The sequence below is a fragment of the Microtus oregoni genome, unplaced genomic scaffold, assembly GCF_018167655.1.
Source record: "Microtus oregoni isolate MIOR12 unplaced genomic scaffold, Mior012 000004F_ref0000308, whole genome shotgun sequence".
In the NCBI taxonomy this organism is placed as follows: Eukaryota; Metazoa; Chordata; class Mammalia; order Rodentia; family Cricetidae; genus Microtus; species Microtus oregoni.
The window spans coordinates 63,450,128-63,468,334 of record NW_024543063.1 but is presented as its reverse complement, the minus strand read 5'-3'; the positions used below and the strand labels follow the sequence as shown (position 1 = coordinate 63,468,334).

The 18,207-nt window shown below is 44.1% G+C and overlaps 1 protein-coding gene across 2 annotated transcripts in view; it reads left to right on the top strand.

The window, feature by feature from the left end:
• Tent4b (terminal nucleotidyltransferase 4B) overlaps positions 1–7,795 on the top strand; it is a 47,578-nt gene extending 39,783 nt beyond the window's left edge. The window contains exons 10-12 of one of the 2 annotated variants that reach the window (XM_041650153.1): positions 217–263; positions 2,871–3,035; positions 5,199–7,795. In XM_041650153.1, the coding sequence (XP_041506087.1) occupies positions 217–263; positions 2,871–3,035; positions 5,199–5,375 (389 nt within the window). In that variant the 3' untranslated portion in view covers positions 5,376–7,795. Of the gene's footprint in view, positions 1–75; positions 264–2,870; positions 3,036–5,198 lie in introns of both variants that reach the window. The other variant, XM_041650152.1, reaches the window with a different exon arrangement.
• Positions 7,796–18,207: the final 10,412 nt, after the last annotated feature.

Genomic DNA, 18,207 nt, shown 5'->3' with positions numbered 1-18,207 from the left:
GGGTCTTAGGGATTTTTCTGTGTTGTGTGTTTTTAATGGGAAGAAACGTTTTCCAATCTTTTGCCACTTTTTCAGGAAATGGTGTTCCCTTGATAGTAGATACTCAGCAGTTAGATAAGTGTAATAATAATCTGTCTGAAGAAAATGAAGCCCTTGGAAAATGTAGAAGTAAAGCCTCGGAGTCTCTTAGTAAACACTCTTCAAACTCTTCATCAGGTCCAGTGTCCTCCTCCTCTGCCACGCAGTCCAGCTCTAGTGACGTGGTAAGTACGACACACGTGGCCCCACGCTTGGATGCCTTGCCTGCTCATCTGTAGGGTTAGCGTCCTTTCCCAACAGAGAAATTTCAGTAGCTTTTACTCTTGTAAATATAGTGACATCTTTAACCATTACATGATCCATTAACATTACTTGCTTGCTAACCCTTTGTTCCTTTATCAGTTTCAGAGAAGATAGCAGGTATTGTTATCTTCACCCTAGCCTCAGCAGTGCTCATCATGAACTGGATCTAGATTATCTGGTTATTCTTTATGTCTGTTTTAAAAGGAATCCTACTCAAATTCTAAGTTTTATCACCCATACTCAATGTTACCCAGAAATACGATAAGATAGAGAATATCCCAATCAGTCCAGGAGATGCTTCATCACCAGCAGTCCCCAGTCTCACCCCCAGAGGACATCCTTATTTAAAGATTTTCTAACAGTATACTTTTTACATGTAGTTCATAGAAATGTGATCACACAGTATATATTTGTAAGGCTTTTGTTTGTTGAGACAGGGTTTCACACTGCGCAGCATAAAACATTCTTTTTTGTTCTTCACTTTATTTTTTTTTTTATCTTCTGAAACAGGATTTCTCTGTGTAGCTTGGCTATCTTTGAACTCACTGTGTATACGAGCCTGGCTTCGAACCTAGAGATCTGCCTGCCTCGATGTCCTAAGTGCTAGAATTAAAGGCATGTGTCACCACTGCCACCCCCACCACCGATCTTTGACTTTCTTAAGCTTGTGTTTATTTTTACTTGTTTTTGTGTTTCCTAATTGAAATTTTAATTGATAAAATTTGCAAATCAGAAAGTTTACCATTTAATAAGTACATTTCAGGGTTCCAAGCAACAGTGTCAAGCAGCTCACAACTGTCTGTAACTCCAGCTCCCAGGGGTCAGGGTCCTCTTCTGGCCTCTCTGGACACGGACACACACACTGCATACACAGAAACACACATGCATAAATAAAATAAAAATATTTTTTAAAGTATAGTTTAGTCGTTTTTAATGTATTTTAGTGTTATACAGCTGTTTTCACTCTTAATTCAAAGATATTTCAAGCCATATGTGGTGGCACAGGCTGTCAGTCCCAACACTCGGGAGGCAGAGACAGGCAGAATTTTGTGAATTTGAGGTTAGTCAGTGCTATGTAGAGAGACACCATCTCAAAAATTCAAACAAAAATAAAAACAAATGCTTACGTTACTTAGTGGCCTCTCCCCTAACCTCTAATCCACTTTCTGTCTGAATTGTGGTGAGTTACATCTTATGTTAATTTTTTTAATCAAAGAAAATTTTGAGTCGACTTAATTAAAATTTAAGGTAGGTTTGCCTTTTCTTTGATTGCGAAAGTCTGTAGGATCTTGGAGGCATAGTGGTTGCTTCGCATCCTCCTGGGTTCAGTCCCCAGCACTGCATTGGGGGTGCAAGCCTATAATCCCAGTACTAGGGAGGGGAGAGGCAGGGGCAGGAATTAAAAGACACCCTCCAGTGCATATTGAGTTTGAGGCTGCCAGCCTGGGCTAATTAGACCATGTCTCAAAGAAAAAATACAAAAGATACAATTTCACATTGATGGATGGTAGCATATCATTATGGTGTCATGGGCATTCATGTGCAGGATCTCCCTTTGTCTGTGGATTTTGGAATGGTCCTTTGAGAGGGGAGTGGGTGTTACACTAGATAGCCTACAGCAGGGTACAGAAGTCAGGTTGAAGACTACCTTGAGAAGAGATAATAAGGGACTGAGCTCTAACTGACATGTCAGGGAGGGTGCCAGCATAAAGCAGCCAAGAAGATAGGTGGCACTTAGACAAGCTTCATCATCTTAGACTCTCAGATTGAGCCCCTTAAACTTGTCATCTTGTACCAGGCATGGTGGCACAAAGCCTTTAATCTCCACACTCGAGAGGCAAAGGCAGGCAGATCTCTTGAGTTTGAGGCCAGCCTAGTCTACAAAGCAAGTTCCAGGACAGCCAGAGCCACACAGAGAAACCCTATCTTTAAAAACAACAGCAACAACAAAAAAACATCAACAGCGAAAATTGTTATTTTGTGTTTGAAGATCCTGGGCCATGCCTGGGTACTAAGCCCCTCCCTCTTTGTTGTGGTCCTCCATGGTTCTGTAATTTGAACACATAAATAAAAGCTCATGTCAGCTAGGATGGAAGTAGACCCATTCACAATTGTGGTCAGTGAGTGAGCCCATGGTAAATAGGTCACTTCAAATGTTTGGAGAAGGGACTGGGGACATAACTGTGAGAAAGAGTACTTGCTGTATAAGCTAGAGTGTCTTAGTTGGAATACCCAGCATCCACTTAAAACCAGGCATGACTGTGTGTGGCTGCAGCTGTAGCATCAGAGACAAGCTTCTGATGCAGCTAGAGACTCTGTCTTACAAAGTGGAAAGAGATAGAGTCATCATCCTCTGGTCTCTGTGTATGCTTGGATGCACATACCTTCCCACACACAGCGTTTGAAGGAAAGCCTCCTTAGTTCCCAGATGTGTCTGTTTACACTAGATGGTACTTACTGCCTTTCTGAGTACTGAATATGAAAATCACTAATATATTGCTTTATATCATCCATGTAACTCGTATTAGGATTCTGATGCAACGCCATGCAAAACCCCCAAACAACTGCTCTGCCGTCCACCCACTGGCAGCCGGGTAGGCTCACAGGATGTCTCCTTGGAGGTCTCACAGGCAGCTGGAAAAGTGCAGAGCACCCAAACCACTAACACACCCAACAGCACCAACAAATCACAGGTGAGCAGAATTTGTGTTCATCATTGTTAGTGTTCAGTACCAGATAGTTAGTCTCTCAGCATTATTTATAACAGGGACAAATATCCTATGTTGCAAGGAGCAGGGTCCCTTGTTCTGGCCACCCGGCTAGCTTATACCTGGAATAATCACACAGAAACTGGTTTAATTAAAACACTGCTTGGCCATTAGCTCTAACCTCCTATTGGCTAACTCTCACATTTTGATTTGACCCATTTTTATTAATCTCTTCACCACGAGGTTGTGCCTTCCCAGGAAAGATTTAGCATGGTGGCTCCCTGACTCTGCTTTCTTCCTCCCAGAATTCAGTTCTGCCTCCCCGCCAACCCTATCTGCCCTATCACCAGGCCCAAAGCAGTTTCTTTATTAACCAGTGAAAGCAACCAAATACAGAAGGACCTCCTACACCAATCCTATCCATTCTTGCTGTAGTTAATAAACTACATTGCTTCTCTCTGTGTCTAGAAACTCCAACAGACTCACACATTCCCATGCCTTTACTAAACACTGCTATTTCACGGGTCTAACTTATCAACACTTGTTAGCATATCCTGATGGACGCGGACAGCTCAGATAGCAGTTGTGTTTATATGAATATAAAACCACATAAACTTATCCTAATTAATTAAAATTTAATTCTGCCCTAAGAAGAATAAGTAATGAAACACAACTGGAAAAAGCTGAAATCATAATGATGCAGGATAACGTGCCTTCAGGTTTTTGATTGTCCTAAGTTTTAAATTCCTGCTCATCGGCTATGGGGACTATGGCCTTGAACATTTCATTTAACCCCTCTGTGTTGCTTGTCTCATCTGCAGGATGGATTTAGTTCTATACCTACCTTATCTATAAAATGATAACAAAAATAGTATGTCTTTAAAATTTCTAATGAATATTATGTTAATTATTACAAAATGTTAAAGCACATGTCATATAGTTAGAATTTCTTACATGTGAACAATGGCTACCATGGTCTTTTAAGATCTTGGTGCCAGCCAACCCCCCCCCCCCTTACAGATTAGGCATAAAAAAATTACAATGGGCTGAAGATGTAGCTGAATATAGAGCAGGCTGGTGAATGGCCCGCATGGCTGTGCTTGAAGTACACTGGCTTGGAATGTCTACAGCATCCCTAGAAACAGTGTGCCCTTTGTTCATATCTGATACGTGTTGCTTATGCCTATCATCAGGTAGCTGGGAGACAGGTTTAGTTGGTTAACGTTAGCTTTGACTTAAACAGGCCACAGAGATACTCTGTTAACTATTTTTGTTGCCTAATAGTATGTTTAATTAGCCATAAGTAATGAATCAGGCAAAGGGAAGAAACATTTTTTGTTTGTTTGTGACAGGGTTTCTCTGTAGTTTTGGGGCCTGTCCCAGAACTAGTTCTTGTAGACCAGGCTGTCCTTGAACTCACAGAGCTACCTGCCTCTGTCTCCTGAGTGCTGGGATTAAAGGCGTGCACCACCACTGCCCAACAGAAAGAAGTTTTTGATACTGGTTTCTGGCATAAGTTCTCTCTTCATCCTCAAATGTATTGAGGCCCCTGAGAAAAGGCCTCTTTGATGGTAGAGATGACTGTCACCCATCATTTTGATTTGACTTACCCAGTCCACTCCACAGCCTTAGTATATGGGCACCAAATGCATCTGAGGAATAGTGACAGGACTGACCAAGAGAAGGTCATTAGGAAATCACAGGGGCTGACATCGGGAACAGAAAAGGAAGGAGCAGCCAGCCGCTGTCCCTGACCTGCCTGTAAACTGTGGGTCTGACAACCTATTCTGGTGGTGGTGTGAGTGCTATAGCAAGCTTTCATGTTGTATGCATGCTGTCAGGAAGAGAAGTCAGGGGTCTGTTCTTTAGAGAGCTCACCTCTGTTTCCAGCCCCTTAAAGAGTCTGTGGTAGCTGAAAGTGCTGGCACACCCCTTTAATCCCAGCACTTGGGAGGTAGAGGCAGGCACCTCAAGTTCAAGGTCAGCCAGCTGGCTGTTCTACACACAGCCAGGGTGATGGGGAGACTGTCTCGTATTGGCTACATGAGGTGGGGGTGGAAGGATCTGTGGTAGGTGGTGTGCATGCCCCTGAATTCAGGTTTGCCCGTGGAAAGCTGCTGCATTTCTCACTGCTCTCTTCTTCTGCAGCATGGATCAGCAAGGCTCTTCCGCTCTTCCAGCAAAGGATTTCAAGGTACAGCCCAAACAAGCCATGGTTCCTTGATGACGAGCAAACAGCATCAAGGCAAATCCAATACTCAGTATTACCATGGCAAAAAGAGGAAACACAAGAGGGACGCGCCCCTCTCAGACCTTTGTAGATAGTCGGCGCTGTGCGACGGACTGTCTTCTGTGTGCAATGATCTCGTGCTCAGGACAGTCGCACAGGGACTCCTGGGACGGCAGGAGCCTCACACTGTTCAGACGTTGATTTAGCAACTGCGTTTTTTCCCAGCTCGCCACGGAATGGATCATGAAGATTGACAACTGCAAAAACAAAAAGCAAGCAAAAGGGGGAAAAAGGCTGCTTATTTGATAAGTCATGTGCTACAACAGGGTCATTTTAAGATTTAAAGCTTGAATGTAAAATAAATATATTTCTCATTGGCTTTATGCAGAGTTATAGGGACTAGGACTCAGTGTGGGGAGGGTGATAGGAACAAAAAGCAGTTTCAAGGAGATGGGTGGGAAGGCCAACAAGAGCATCTCATAGGAAGTCAGACTCCAAGAGGGAAAGTGATTTGTGCATGTTTTTTTAAAAATAATTTTGCATATATTTGCCATTTTATTGTGTGTATATATAGAAGACCATATAGGAAATTGATATTTGTAATAGTGGATTTGTTAATACTTTTTACATAACATTACTGTTTGAATTGTAAACAGATTTTTTCTCAGGATTAGTTTGAAGAATAATCTGAATTGTCATTCTAACTCACATGCAGGGAAGTGATTAGCTCTGTTCTTTGGTTTGTTTTCCTCGGCATTGAAATGACTTCATTGAACCCGTGTGACCTGCTGCGAAATTCTTTCCTCTCTAAAGAAAAGGTTTATGGTGGCAAATGATGTTTATTTTATTTTGTAAAAAAGAGAAAAATGTACTGTGTACTTTGTGTATACACTGAACATCCTCTAGTCATCTCTGAGAATCAGCTCAGCTGTCCTCTACAGTGCTGCTGTCTTCTTGGGCACTGGGCAGCAGCAGGACTGTGTGTTTGTTTCCTTCGCAGTCTCTTTCCCTCCCTTCTCTTCCTCAGAGGAAACAAAAGGCACCCTGGGCCTGGGCTGTTCCTGTCAGTGCGACCTCTAGCTCCACAGACCTCGCATGCTGGCTCCTCTGACCCTGTGTGCTATGTGCTTGTGATGTCATCTCTCATTCTTTTTAAGTTCATGCTTACTATTGTGGGAGAGAGTAACTGTAAACAGCTTTAATTAAATCACACTTATAAAAAAACTATTTTCTTATACTCCACTTTATGCTTTTGGTATTGTCGATCTTTAAAAATTAAATGGTCTTTGATAATGGATCGATTTTTGTATTGCCTTATTAAGACCAAATACTTCTGTCATCCCATTCTTTCTCCTCTCTGTTAATGGAATTGCTGTCTAATTAAACTTTGTAAACACTGGCTTGTTTTAATCACCCTGTAACTTTTGGCTGTGGTCAGCTGTGAGTGCAAACGTATACTCCTGTTACTCATTGCCTGCTGGGTCTGAGACTCTGGTGGGATATTTAACATGATGGATTAGATGCACTCATCATCAAAGTGGTTTTTGGAGGTGAAAGCCCTCATGTCTAGCATCAGTGTGTGTGTGGCTCTGTTCAGTATGGCTATTTCCGAGATGAGATTCCTTTATATGTGTATGTGTGAAGTACTGTTGGCTTTTAGAGATTTCTTTTATATACACTTATGAAATACTGAAGACCAATCAGACCATTAATGGACACTTAGTGCAACTTTCTGTAACAAGAATAATGCTATAAAGTAAGACCAAAACTGGTGTCATTGCTGAAATTAACAATTTTCAATATGTTCATATTTTAATTTACAATGGGAAAATGTGTTCCACAACTGGAAACTCACAGTACATTGTAAACTGTGGAGGATTTTAAATGTGATAGCATTTTGACTGTTTTAAATTTTAGAGTCACATTTTATTCTGATCAGAATTTTTATCAAGATGTTGAAGTTTTGTTGTTTTGAAACTAGTTTGTCATAACATTGTGTGCATAATCACAGTATTTATTTTGTAGGGCTTGTGAATGTGTAGACTTATGTTTACTGCTAAGGGAACAATTATTTATAAAATAATATTAAATCCAGTATTAGCTGCCTATTTCAGACACTTAACACCTGCAGAGATCTGTGTTACATTTACCACACTGAAGTTTTTTTAAAGAGTCACCCTCATTGTTGAAAGTAAATGTACTCTTAGGGTGGGAATATTAGTGTCCAATAAGCATGTGATTATATTAAGGTGGTGGTAGCGGGAAGATAATCTTGATTCCATTGGGAATCTTAGGTTTTCGTAAATTTATTGGGAAAATAGTTTTTCCTGTACTGCTGACGTTTCTTTTTGGTAAACAGTATCTTTCTAAAAGAAAAAGCATGAAGGAGAATTGAGGTGTGTATACATTTCCTCAGATGGCCAGCATTGTATTCGTGAATACTGTGTATCTGGAATGAACAGCATGGAAGCTGTTCATTTTTCAATCTGAAGTAAAATACTTTCAAGAACTTTTAGTTTGCCTGCTCATTTGTTTTGTTCATTTTATCTTTGCATTTGATTCCCATTTGTCTCTTGAATTTGAATACTTTTGATGAAGATTTTGTAGCAATCTCAGAAATGTATCTTAATCATTCTGGTTGGTCCTTCCATCCCCATGGATTGTTAGTGGCATTCTTTGACATTCTTAGGGGTAAATTTTACAAACACTGCCTCCCTGCAGTGACATTTCTCTGGTGGTCATATTTGAGTGCCTGTCAAAAGGAACATTTAAATACCACTCTGTAGCCGTGCTGGGGGGGGGGTGGGGTGGCGGCGAGGTATCCACAGGGAACCCCAGTGCTTTGGGTCAATTGATACTGCAAGTTCCTTTTTCACTGGCGTTACATGTGCCCAGCATGGTCCCTGGTCTTGAGCATCTTTTGTTTGAAGATTCTACACTTAGTTTTCAATTCTAGCTTTCATCTATAGGATCTTCAACTTTAAAAATATTTCTAGAGGATTATATGTATATGAGTACCTGCGTGAATTTATGTGTACCCTGTAAGTTCAGGAGCCCACAGAGACCAGAACATGTTGGATGATGCCCTGGAGCTAGAGTGAGCCATCATGTGGGTGCTAGGAACTGAATATGGGTCTCCTCTTTTCACTGCTGAGTCATTTTTCTAGTCCTAGATTTTGGGTTCATGTGTGTTCTCTCTCGTCTTAAGCAGTTGACCACATTATATATTATATTGGTTCAGCTTGAGGGTATCTTAACGCTTAGTTTAAATTAGGAGCCTCTTCACATTTAGGTTGTTGGATTCATCCCAGATATTCCTGGATAATGCCCATGGTTCATGGTTGTGCGTTATGGTTCCAGGGGTTGGCGTTAGCTAAGACAGGCTGTAGTCCAGCTGTTCTCAAACGGGAGCTCTTCCTGCCCCCGCCTCCCAGGTGCTAGCACGAACGGCGTAGGCTGGCTCTCTGTCTGGGAAGGTCATCTTGAATGAACTCTGCTCTGGAGTTGTCAGTCTCCTTTGATCTCTTCCCATTCCGTCCTGTGTGATGAGTGGGGTTGTGTACATTGATCTTTGGGGCTAGTGCTTGGGACTTTGAGAAAGACAAGAGAGTCAGAAGAAAGGTGGAACTGGGCAGCGCCGGCCCCTGCTGCTGTGACCTGTGTTCACTGGCTCTCCTTCCAGATGTGTGGGGATATACTGAAAGAGTGCTGTCTAGAGATTACCACCATGCTCTGGTTCTGGGTTATTGTGGTTCTGGACTTGTTGGTGAGCTGTTTTGAACTGCCCAGTTCTTTCATCCTGTTTATTTGGTCTTTGTGTGTTGCCCAGAAACGAAGAATGTTCATAGACAATTGGTTCTTCTACAATTAACTTTAAGAATAAGCTATTAGATGTCCCTGGTTTCACTGGTAGATACTGAAATAACATGGTGATCTCCAAGTCCATGATATGTTTTGGGACAGCTTTGATCAGGCTGGCCTCAAACTCAAAAAGATCTGCCTGCCTCTGCTTCTCAAGTGCTGGGTGAGGCTTGAAACAGTCCTTTTGGTTTTGGTTTTGGAGACAGGGTTTTTCTGTGTAGCTCTGGCTGTTACGGAACTCTGTAGACCAGGTTGGCCTTGAACTCAGAGGCCTCCTGCCTCTGCCTCCCAGTGCTGGGATGAAAGACTTGCACCACCACTGCCTGGCTACTGAAGCACTTTGTAATAAGAAAGCAACATCCACAGGGAGGAGCTTGTGAGCCAAGGCTTCTGTAAAGCTGCAGTAAGCTTGAGCAGGCTTGTTAGATGTTGCAGCCACTGTTGAAATGCCCGAAGAGTAGCAGCTAGCCAGTGGAGCGCTGAGAAGACAGTGCGCGTGGGAGCAGGCTTCCTTGGGAGTATCGCCATCTTGCCTCGTGTGAACCTCAAGAGCTCCAGAGTCGTTTCCTGCCCTTTTGTCAGAGTGTTCTTGGAGCAAATGCTGAAGCACACACTCGAGGATGCCCTTCAGTGTTTCTCCCGGCTCAGGCCCGACACAGTTTCCATGGAAGCCTGCTTAGATCTCCTGGTTATTTAACTCCTTACCTGGTTCGCTCTAATCAGAGGTTTACTGTTTTTGAGTATGTGTTTGGCCTTGACATCCAGTTAAGTGTTGTCTTACTGAGTTTGCTGTGATCCCTAGTCTAAAAGAGGGGTGTTGCGTGAGAGAGAGAGAGACAGACAGAGAGAGAGAGAGAGAGATGGCAGCAACTGGCTGCCCTGGTTAGGCTCAATTATGGCCTTGACTTTGGGGGATAGAGCAGGGGGGTATTTTCTGAGTTTGCGATTGCAGTGGAGTTGTCTATGGGTAGCTGGTAGTTTTATCTTTACATTTCAGTTCTTTTAAAGGGGGAAATGGGTTTTTATACTTTGAGCCAGACTTACATTTCCATTCAGTTTCTGTCACTCCCTTGGCTCTGTGTTTCTGCTGCTTGATGGAGAAGGTCTCTGTTAGAGAATCTGGAAGACCTTGTTATAAATATTCCTGTGGAGATGGTGGGGCTCAGGTAGGAGTGGGAGGGCCAGAGAAGCATACTGCAGCTAGTACTCACTGGGGTATGGAGCTTGTCTCCTAGAATTCAGTACCCAATCCTGGGTTGTCAACCTTTTTCTTAAAGTGCAAACTGCGCTGCTCCGCTACTTCTGTCCTTTGGTCCTAGATCAGTTCAACCTTTTTATTTTTTTATGCTTTTAAAAAAATGATTTATTATGTATAGTATTCTGTCTGCATGTGTGTCTACACATCAGAGGAGGGCACCAGATCTCATTACAGATGGTTGTGAGCCACCATGTGGTTGCTGGAAATGGAACTCAGGACCTCTGCAAGAGCAGCCAGTGCTCTTAACCACTGAGCCATCTCTCCAGCCCCAGTCTGCCCTTTTACATGGAGCAGCAGTTGATTGTGAAACTTGGTTTCTAAACCTGGCCTCTGGCTTTTTTATATATATTTATTTATGTATATGAGTGCATGTACAATTTTATACCAGAAGATGGCATCACATCCCACCATAGGTGGTTGTGAGCCACCATGTGGTTGCTGGGAATTGAACTCAGGACCTCTGGAAGAGAAGCCACTGTTCTTAACCTCTGAGCCATCTCTCCAGTCCTTCTCTGGCTTTTAAGATTCCCTCTGTTACATTACACTGAAGTTTTCAAGTCATTGAAAGTCCAGCAATTCTGCGACTCTCCACATTTTACAGACTGCTAAGAAGTGTGGCTTCTGTATGCATTGTTAAAGGGGGAAGATGTGTATAGTGCCAATCTTGTTTCTGGACATAAGAGTGGGAAAGGGCACTGGCATCAACATTTTTCTCGGGTAGCATATCCTATAGACAGGTGCTTAGAAGTCTGGTGAAGTTGGTTTGTGTCTAACCAGCTTTCTGTTTATTTTCTTCTTTGCTAGCATTGCCTTCAGTGTTGAGCAACGCAGATGCCCATGAGGTGCTGGAGGTCTGAGTGTTCAACTCTCCATTCTTGTCTAGTTACCGCTGCAGAGGCACTAAGGAGATTACCTGAAAGAGATTTGATACAAATGCTTTATGAAATCTCGACATTTCCTGAGGCCATGTGACTGGGCACCAGTGATGGAAACTGAGTGGATGTCACAGCTGGAAGCTTTCTTTTTTTAAGCTCACAGTGTCTTCAAAGATGTCTGTTGTTTACCTTGAAAGTTTATAAATTGCACTTGTATGCAAACACAGCCCGTCCCACGGGGCGTATTCACAGTCTGCAGTTCAATAAAGACTGTGTGCTTTCATTTATCCTCACAACCGCCGCTATGAGGTATTTATGCACAACCTGATTAGCTACTTCAGAAAATTCTAAATACAGCCTTGTTTAGAGTGGACATTTCCTTGCTCATACAGTGTGATGGTCAAACTCCTTTTTCTTCTTTAAAGTGTTTCCAATGAAGGGTGTTCGATGCCCTGCCCACATAACCAGCACAAAACTGGAACAGAATTTGGTTATTTGCAAGTAGTAGCCTAGTTTTTTTTTTTGTTTGTTTGTTTGTTTGAGATAGTATCTTACAAGTGCTGGGATCAAAGGCATGCCCCAATGTGCCCAGTCTTACCTTGCTTGGTAAACTTACGCTGTAAGGAATTGCAGTACTTTGCTGTAGGTCTTGGTGGAACAAGACACACAGCTTGTTTGGACAAAACAATGAGGAAAAGGGTTGTGGGTGTGACTCAGTGATGGACCACTTTCTAGCATGCCGGTGGCCCAAGGTTTGAGTAGGTAACTAGTTCTGCTTAGCCATCCCAGAGCTAAGTTTTAATACTGGGTGCAGCCTAAGCTGAGTTTTACGCAATTGCCCATACCAACGTCTGTTGGGGGGTTTCTTTATTAGAGTTGGTTGTACAGTACCCACAGCTCCCATGCTGGCGCACATGTGCCGAGCTAGTCCCTACTGTATATGGTACTGGCTGCTGGAAGTTGCTTTAGTAAATCAGCACAGTAAATACCCTGACACTAAGACATCAGTGGGCTGCTGGGCAGTTCCCAGAGCTTTCAGCTTACCTTTAGTTTAAGCAAGCTGTGACGACACGCTCGAATTGAGTTTACTGAGACAATAAAAATCCCTGTTTTCTCTACACACAGACTTCCAGTGTAGGCTAGGCTGACTTTGAACTCGGGTCTTGCTGCTTTTTCTCCTCAGGGCCGGGATTACATTCTTTCCAGAGACTATTTGTAAATTGGTAAATTTCTCACCTTTATTTATTTTTTAATTTATTTATTATGTGTACAACATTCTGCTTCCCACACACCAGAAGAGGGCGCCAGATCTCATTACAGATGGTTGTGAGCCACCATGTGGTTGCTGGGAATTGAACTCAGGACCTCTGGAAGAGCAGTCAGTGCTCTTAACCTCTGAGCCATCTCTCCAACTCCCCCTTTATTTATTTATTTATTTTTTAGGCCAGGCTCTTATGTATCCCAGGCTAGCCTCAAACTTGCTATGTATCAAAAGATGATTCCGTGTGAGTTTGAGGCCAGCCTAGTCTACAAGAACTAGTTGCAGGACAGCTAGGACTTGTTACACAGGGAAACCCTGTCTTGATAAACAAAAACAAAAAACAAAAGATGACCGAGTACTTTTGATTCCTTTATCTGCCACTCAAATGCTGGGATTCAGGCGATTGCCACACCCAGTTCACTGGTTGCCGGGGATCAAACCCAGGGCTCTGTGCACGCTAGGCGAGCACTCTACCAGCTGAGCTGTGTCCCCGGCCTGGCTCTTGATTCTTTTCCTAGGAGTTGAATGTCACGGTGCAGCACAGTCATCCAGAACAGCTCCTGTTCCTTTTGCCATTTTCCACTCGAGCTGGGCGGTGGTGGCGCACACCTTTAATCCCAGCACTCAGGAGGCAGAGGCAGGCGGATCTCTGTGAGTTCGAGGCCAGCCTGCTCTACAAAAGCTAGTTCCAGAACAGGCTCCAAAGCTACAGAGAAACCCTGTCTTGAAAAAGAAGAAGAGGAGGAGGAGGAGGAGGAGGAGAAGAAGAAGAAGAAGAAAGAAAGAAGAAAAGAAGAAGAACCACCTTGATTTGGGTAAAGCAGTTCTTTGATCATTTTTGCTACCTACCTGGTAAAACTCAATCTTTTTTTTTTTTTGAGGCAGGGTGTTTTCTACATAGCCCTGGCTGTACTGGAACTCATCATGTAAACCAGGCAGACTGGCCTCCAACTCACAAGGAGTGAGTAGCAGGTGAGGAGAAAGGGCTCCCAGGACAGAATAACTGGGTTCCGGTTAATTGGAACAGAGAAGGGCAGAGCTGACCCGAGTTATCTGGGGACAAATCTGGGAAAAAGAATAAAAGCCAACCGGGCTGTAGGGAATCCCAGAGTCATCTCTAAGCTCTAGGTGCCCAACATTATTTGAAAAGATGTTTTCCTTGGATCACGGTCTTGAGTCTTGCGGCTGGAGTCTGTGCTGCAATGCCTCATTCAGCAGTGAGTGAGACAGACAGTCTGGGCTGACCAGCTTAAGTAAGGAATGCAACTTTTTTGGCTTTTAATTGGGAACATTTTGCCTTTGAAGTAAAATGTTTTCAATTCTCTGCTTGTCTAAGAGGACAATTTTAGAACCCAAGGATCTAGGGATTTGAAATAATCCACCTGGGGTGGGAAAGAGAGAGGAGAGAGAAAGATGATTTCAGTCTAAAAGAAGTGTGTGTGCATTTAAAGCTGTAAGTAATGCCTTTTTGAAGTTGTGGAATTAAAAGAGGAACTCCCCAAAAGGATGGACACAAATAGAACAGTGCCCTTTTTAGGAAAATAAAGGATGTATTTTTAGTTTTATGTGTATGAATTTTGCCTGCCTGTTTGTCTGTGCACTGTGTGCATGCAATGCTCAAAAAGGCCAGAAGAGGGCATCAGATGTCCAGAATCATTAAAGACAGTTATGAGTCATCTTGTGGTGTTGAGAATCCAGGTCCCCTGAGAGCCATCTCTTCAGCCCCTACAAAGATGTCTTCATGTTTAATGTTAACATTAAAAGGAAAGGATGGTCTCATTAAAAGGATGAAGTGGCCTCTCTAAGTGGCATCAATTTTCAGAAGCTTGACCACTCAACTTAGGTTGCAGACCAGCTTTGCACTTTGGGCACCAGGGATGTGGTTTTTCTTGAGCACGCTTCAAAATGCCATAAGGAGGATTGCGCCAGCCTCTCTGTTTAAAATCCACTTCAACACAACAGCGTTTCCAAGTTCCAGGCTTGAGGACTCAGGACAGCCCTTCAGGCAAGGAGGCAGGAAAGAGGCAGAGGGCTAGGGAGATGTCCTGGGTCTGCTGAGAAAGTGCCAACAGCTGGGGGCAGAGCATCCATGCCGTCAGAACACTGAAGCCTTCTAAATGGCTCCCCTAGCTTCTGGGGTAGCCACTTGCAAAGTCAGGCGAGTCATTTTCAGCCAGGAGCGGGCGAGCGTTGGGCAGCCTCTCCATGACATGCTTCCGCCACTTCTCAATTTTTACGTTTTGAAATTGTTGACTTTCCAATGTCCTTAAATCTCTGGCCTGTGCCACCTCCTAGTAGTCTGTAGCGTACAGTGTTTCCGATACCGTGACGATAAATGCTGTTTTTACCAACTGAGCTGTGTGAAAATGTGACGCACAGGAGGTGGGGGCTGGGGATTCAAACCAGGGTGTTGTGCGTGGAATCACATGGCATACTGCTGAGTGAGCTACACCCTCAGCCCTGGTTTCTTTTTCTGAACAAGTGTTTTTATTTTTATTTTTTTTTACTCCTTTGTGGTTTTTTTTTTCTTCTGGTTTTTCAAATCAGGGTTTTTCTCTTTAGTTTTGGCTGTCTTGGAACTTGCTTTGTAGACCAGGCTGGCCTCGAACTCACTGAGATTGCCACCTGCCCTTGCCTCCCAAATGTTGGGATTAAAGATGTGTGTCACAACCGCCCAGCTAAGTGTTTTTATTTTTCCAGGCATTTTAGTATGATAATTGAGCCTAAGCCCTGTCAGTGTGTGAGACTCCTGCAGATTATTTAGCTGTACCAGGTGTTTGTCACACTCCCCTCAGTCCCCCGAGGCTTGGCCCCAGGTACGCTTGCTGTGATATGCCGGTGTCACTTGGTCTTGCATCCCCCCCTGCACCTGGGACATTGCCTTCACCTGTCCATTCCTTGGCTTATCCTGTTTCTTGGGTTTCCGTTTTCATAAGGTCCTTTGCTGGGTGTCCACCCCTGGCTTCCTGGTGCACACTGCGCAGCTGTAAACATGAGAAACGCGCTCTAGTCCCCAGTTAACAGTTTGGCTGCATACAGAACTCTGGGCTGGGACGCATCTCTCAGAGGCCGAAAGCATCGTTCTCAGTGTCGTTAGGAGTCCCATACCGGTTTGGTAATTTTTTTCTCTTTCAAAATATTTAGGACCAGCCGGGCGATGGTGGCGCACGCCTTTAATCCCAGCACTCGGGAGGCAGAGGCAGGCGGATCTCTGTGAGTTCGAGACCAGCCTGGTCTACAGAGCTAGTTCCAGGACAGGCTCCAAAGCCACAGAGAAACCCTGTCTCGAAAAAACCAAAAAAAAAAAAAAAATTTAGGACCTCCTTCCCCTCAATGCTCTGAAAAAAATCACTGTATGGAAGTTGAGTTTTTAATCCATTGTGCTGAATATTTTACATGACGGGTGTGTTTCACGTCATGACACACATCCTTCAGATACGGGGAAATCCTGAATTTTCACTTGCTCCCATCGCTTCTGCTTTCCTGGGGGCTCCCCATTTGTTCAATATTGGGCGATGGGGCAGAAAGCCTCTCTCTAGCTGTCTGTTTTGCCTTCCATCCCTTCCATCTCTAGCATTTGGGTCTGTATCTCTAACACTCCTGGGAGGTTTTCATTTCTGCTTTTATATTTTTCCTCTTTTCCTCTCATCCCCAGATGTTTCTTGTTAAGAAAATGTATTCGAGACCTAGGATAGAACCAAACACGACTGGTAAAAAACAAGAATTTTTTTTAAAAAAAAAATCAATGAAATGATTCCCAATGATATTCTGTTCTAATCATAGATTGAGACCTAGCCCAGTGGTCATCAGAGAGGCATCATCTAGTAACTTATGGAACCACTAGGCAGACCTCAGGGAATCCTGCAGAGGAGGGGGAGTCAGAAGGGTTGTAGGGGTCAGAGGGGTCAAGGGCACCACAAGAAAACCCACAGACTAGACTAACCTGGGCTCATAGAGACTGAACAGACAACCAGAGAGCATGCACGGAACTGACCTAGGCCCTCTGCGTATGTTCCTGACACCCCACCCCTCCATCCCTTAAGTGTTCCACAGCTCACCAAAACAATGCCACCAGCTGGGGACAAAGTACCCTAAACACAAGCCTGTGGGGGACATTTCAGATTCTATATTCTTCCCCCAGGTCCCCGTGTGCTCATGGACATCTCATAATGTAAGTAAAATTCAGTACAATATCAAAAGTCCCCACAGTTTTGAATCCCAACACTCTCCAAGAGTCCAAAGTATCTTCTGATATTAATGGAGAACTCCGTGTGAGCCCTTGTAATAATCCCCGTGACGGGTTGTGACAGAGTCTCACTGTGTAGTTCTGGCTGTCCTGGAACTCACTCTGAAGACCTGGCTTAACTTCGAACTCACAGAGATCTGCCTGCCTCTGCCTCTAGAGTGTTGAGATCAAAGGCATGTGCCACCATGCCCAACAAGTTACAAAGATATCTTTTTAAAAATATGTATTTATTATGTATACAGTATTCTTCCTGCATGTGTGCTTATACGCCAGAAGAGGGCACCAGATCTCATTACAGATGGTTGTGATCCACCATGTGGTTGCTGGGAATTGAACTCAAGGACCTTTGGAAGAGCCAGCAACGCTCCAGCTCCCAGGTTACAAACTTCTAATGTAAAGTGTAACAGGGTAAACGTTTCTATCCCAAAAGGGAATGGGACAATAGTAAGGAAAAACAACCTGAGCTGCCGAGGTGACGTGGCGTAAGCACTTGCCAAACCTCGTGACCTGAGCTTGATCTTCAGAACTCAGAGCAGAAGGAGAGAACTGACCCCTGAAGCTGTCTCCCAACCTCCATGTCCAAATGTGTACATCTGCGCATGTGTCTAGCCATAAAGGGAAAGCCACAGTTGCTATGGAAATGATGATGCCTGGAACATGGGATGTCTGCTGAGGAAAGTTGTTGGCAGCCAGTAGGGTCAGCCCTAGAGATGACCGGCCTGTGTGTGCCACAGGAGACGGGCCTGCAGATACAGGGATCCTAAAGGACCTGGAGCTCATACGGGCTGTAGGGTTTCCCATCTGTCTTACTGGGTTTGGGTGTGTCCTCCCATGCCCACATTTTTCTTGGCATTCTGCTCCTCGGTGCTCCCCCCAGAATGGCCCATTAACCTCTGCTTACAGCTTTCTGGGCTTCTTTATCCTTCAGCTCCCAACTCTTCCACAAAGCAGTCCTGAAGGCTGATGAAAGCCATGGTGAGACTTAGGACACAACAGCCCCACTCGCAGCGCCGATTCTCTGGATTAGACGGCTTTCTCAGTTTAGGATCAAGTACCTGACAGAAGCTGCTTATTGGGAGAGGGTTTGGGCTCGTGGTTTCAGTCTAACACAGTGAAGAAGGCATGGTGGAGGGAACAGATCTGTGTATGGTGGGACTTGGGGAACGGAAACAATGTAGCAGCTCTCCCAGGTCCTACTGAGCCAGTAAGCAAAACACTCAGGCCAGGCTAGAACCAGAAGAGGCTATAACCATCAAAGGCCCACCTCCAGGCAGGACCTCGCTTCTGCCAGGCAGGAGGCCTCACCTCCTAAGTGCTCCATGGACTCCTAAAATGACATTCCATGCCTGCAGAGGTCAGATGAGGGTGTCACATGCCTTAGAAGTGGAACTTCAGGTGGCTTGTCAGCCTCCATGTAGGTGCCGGG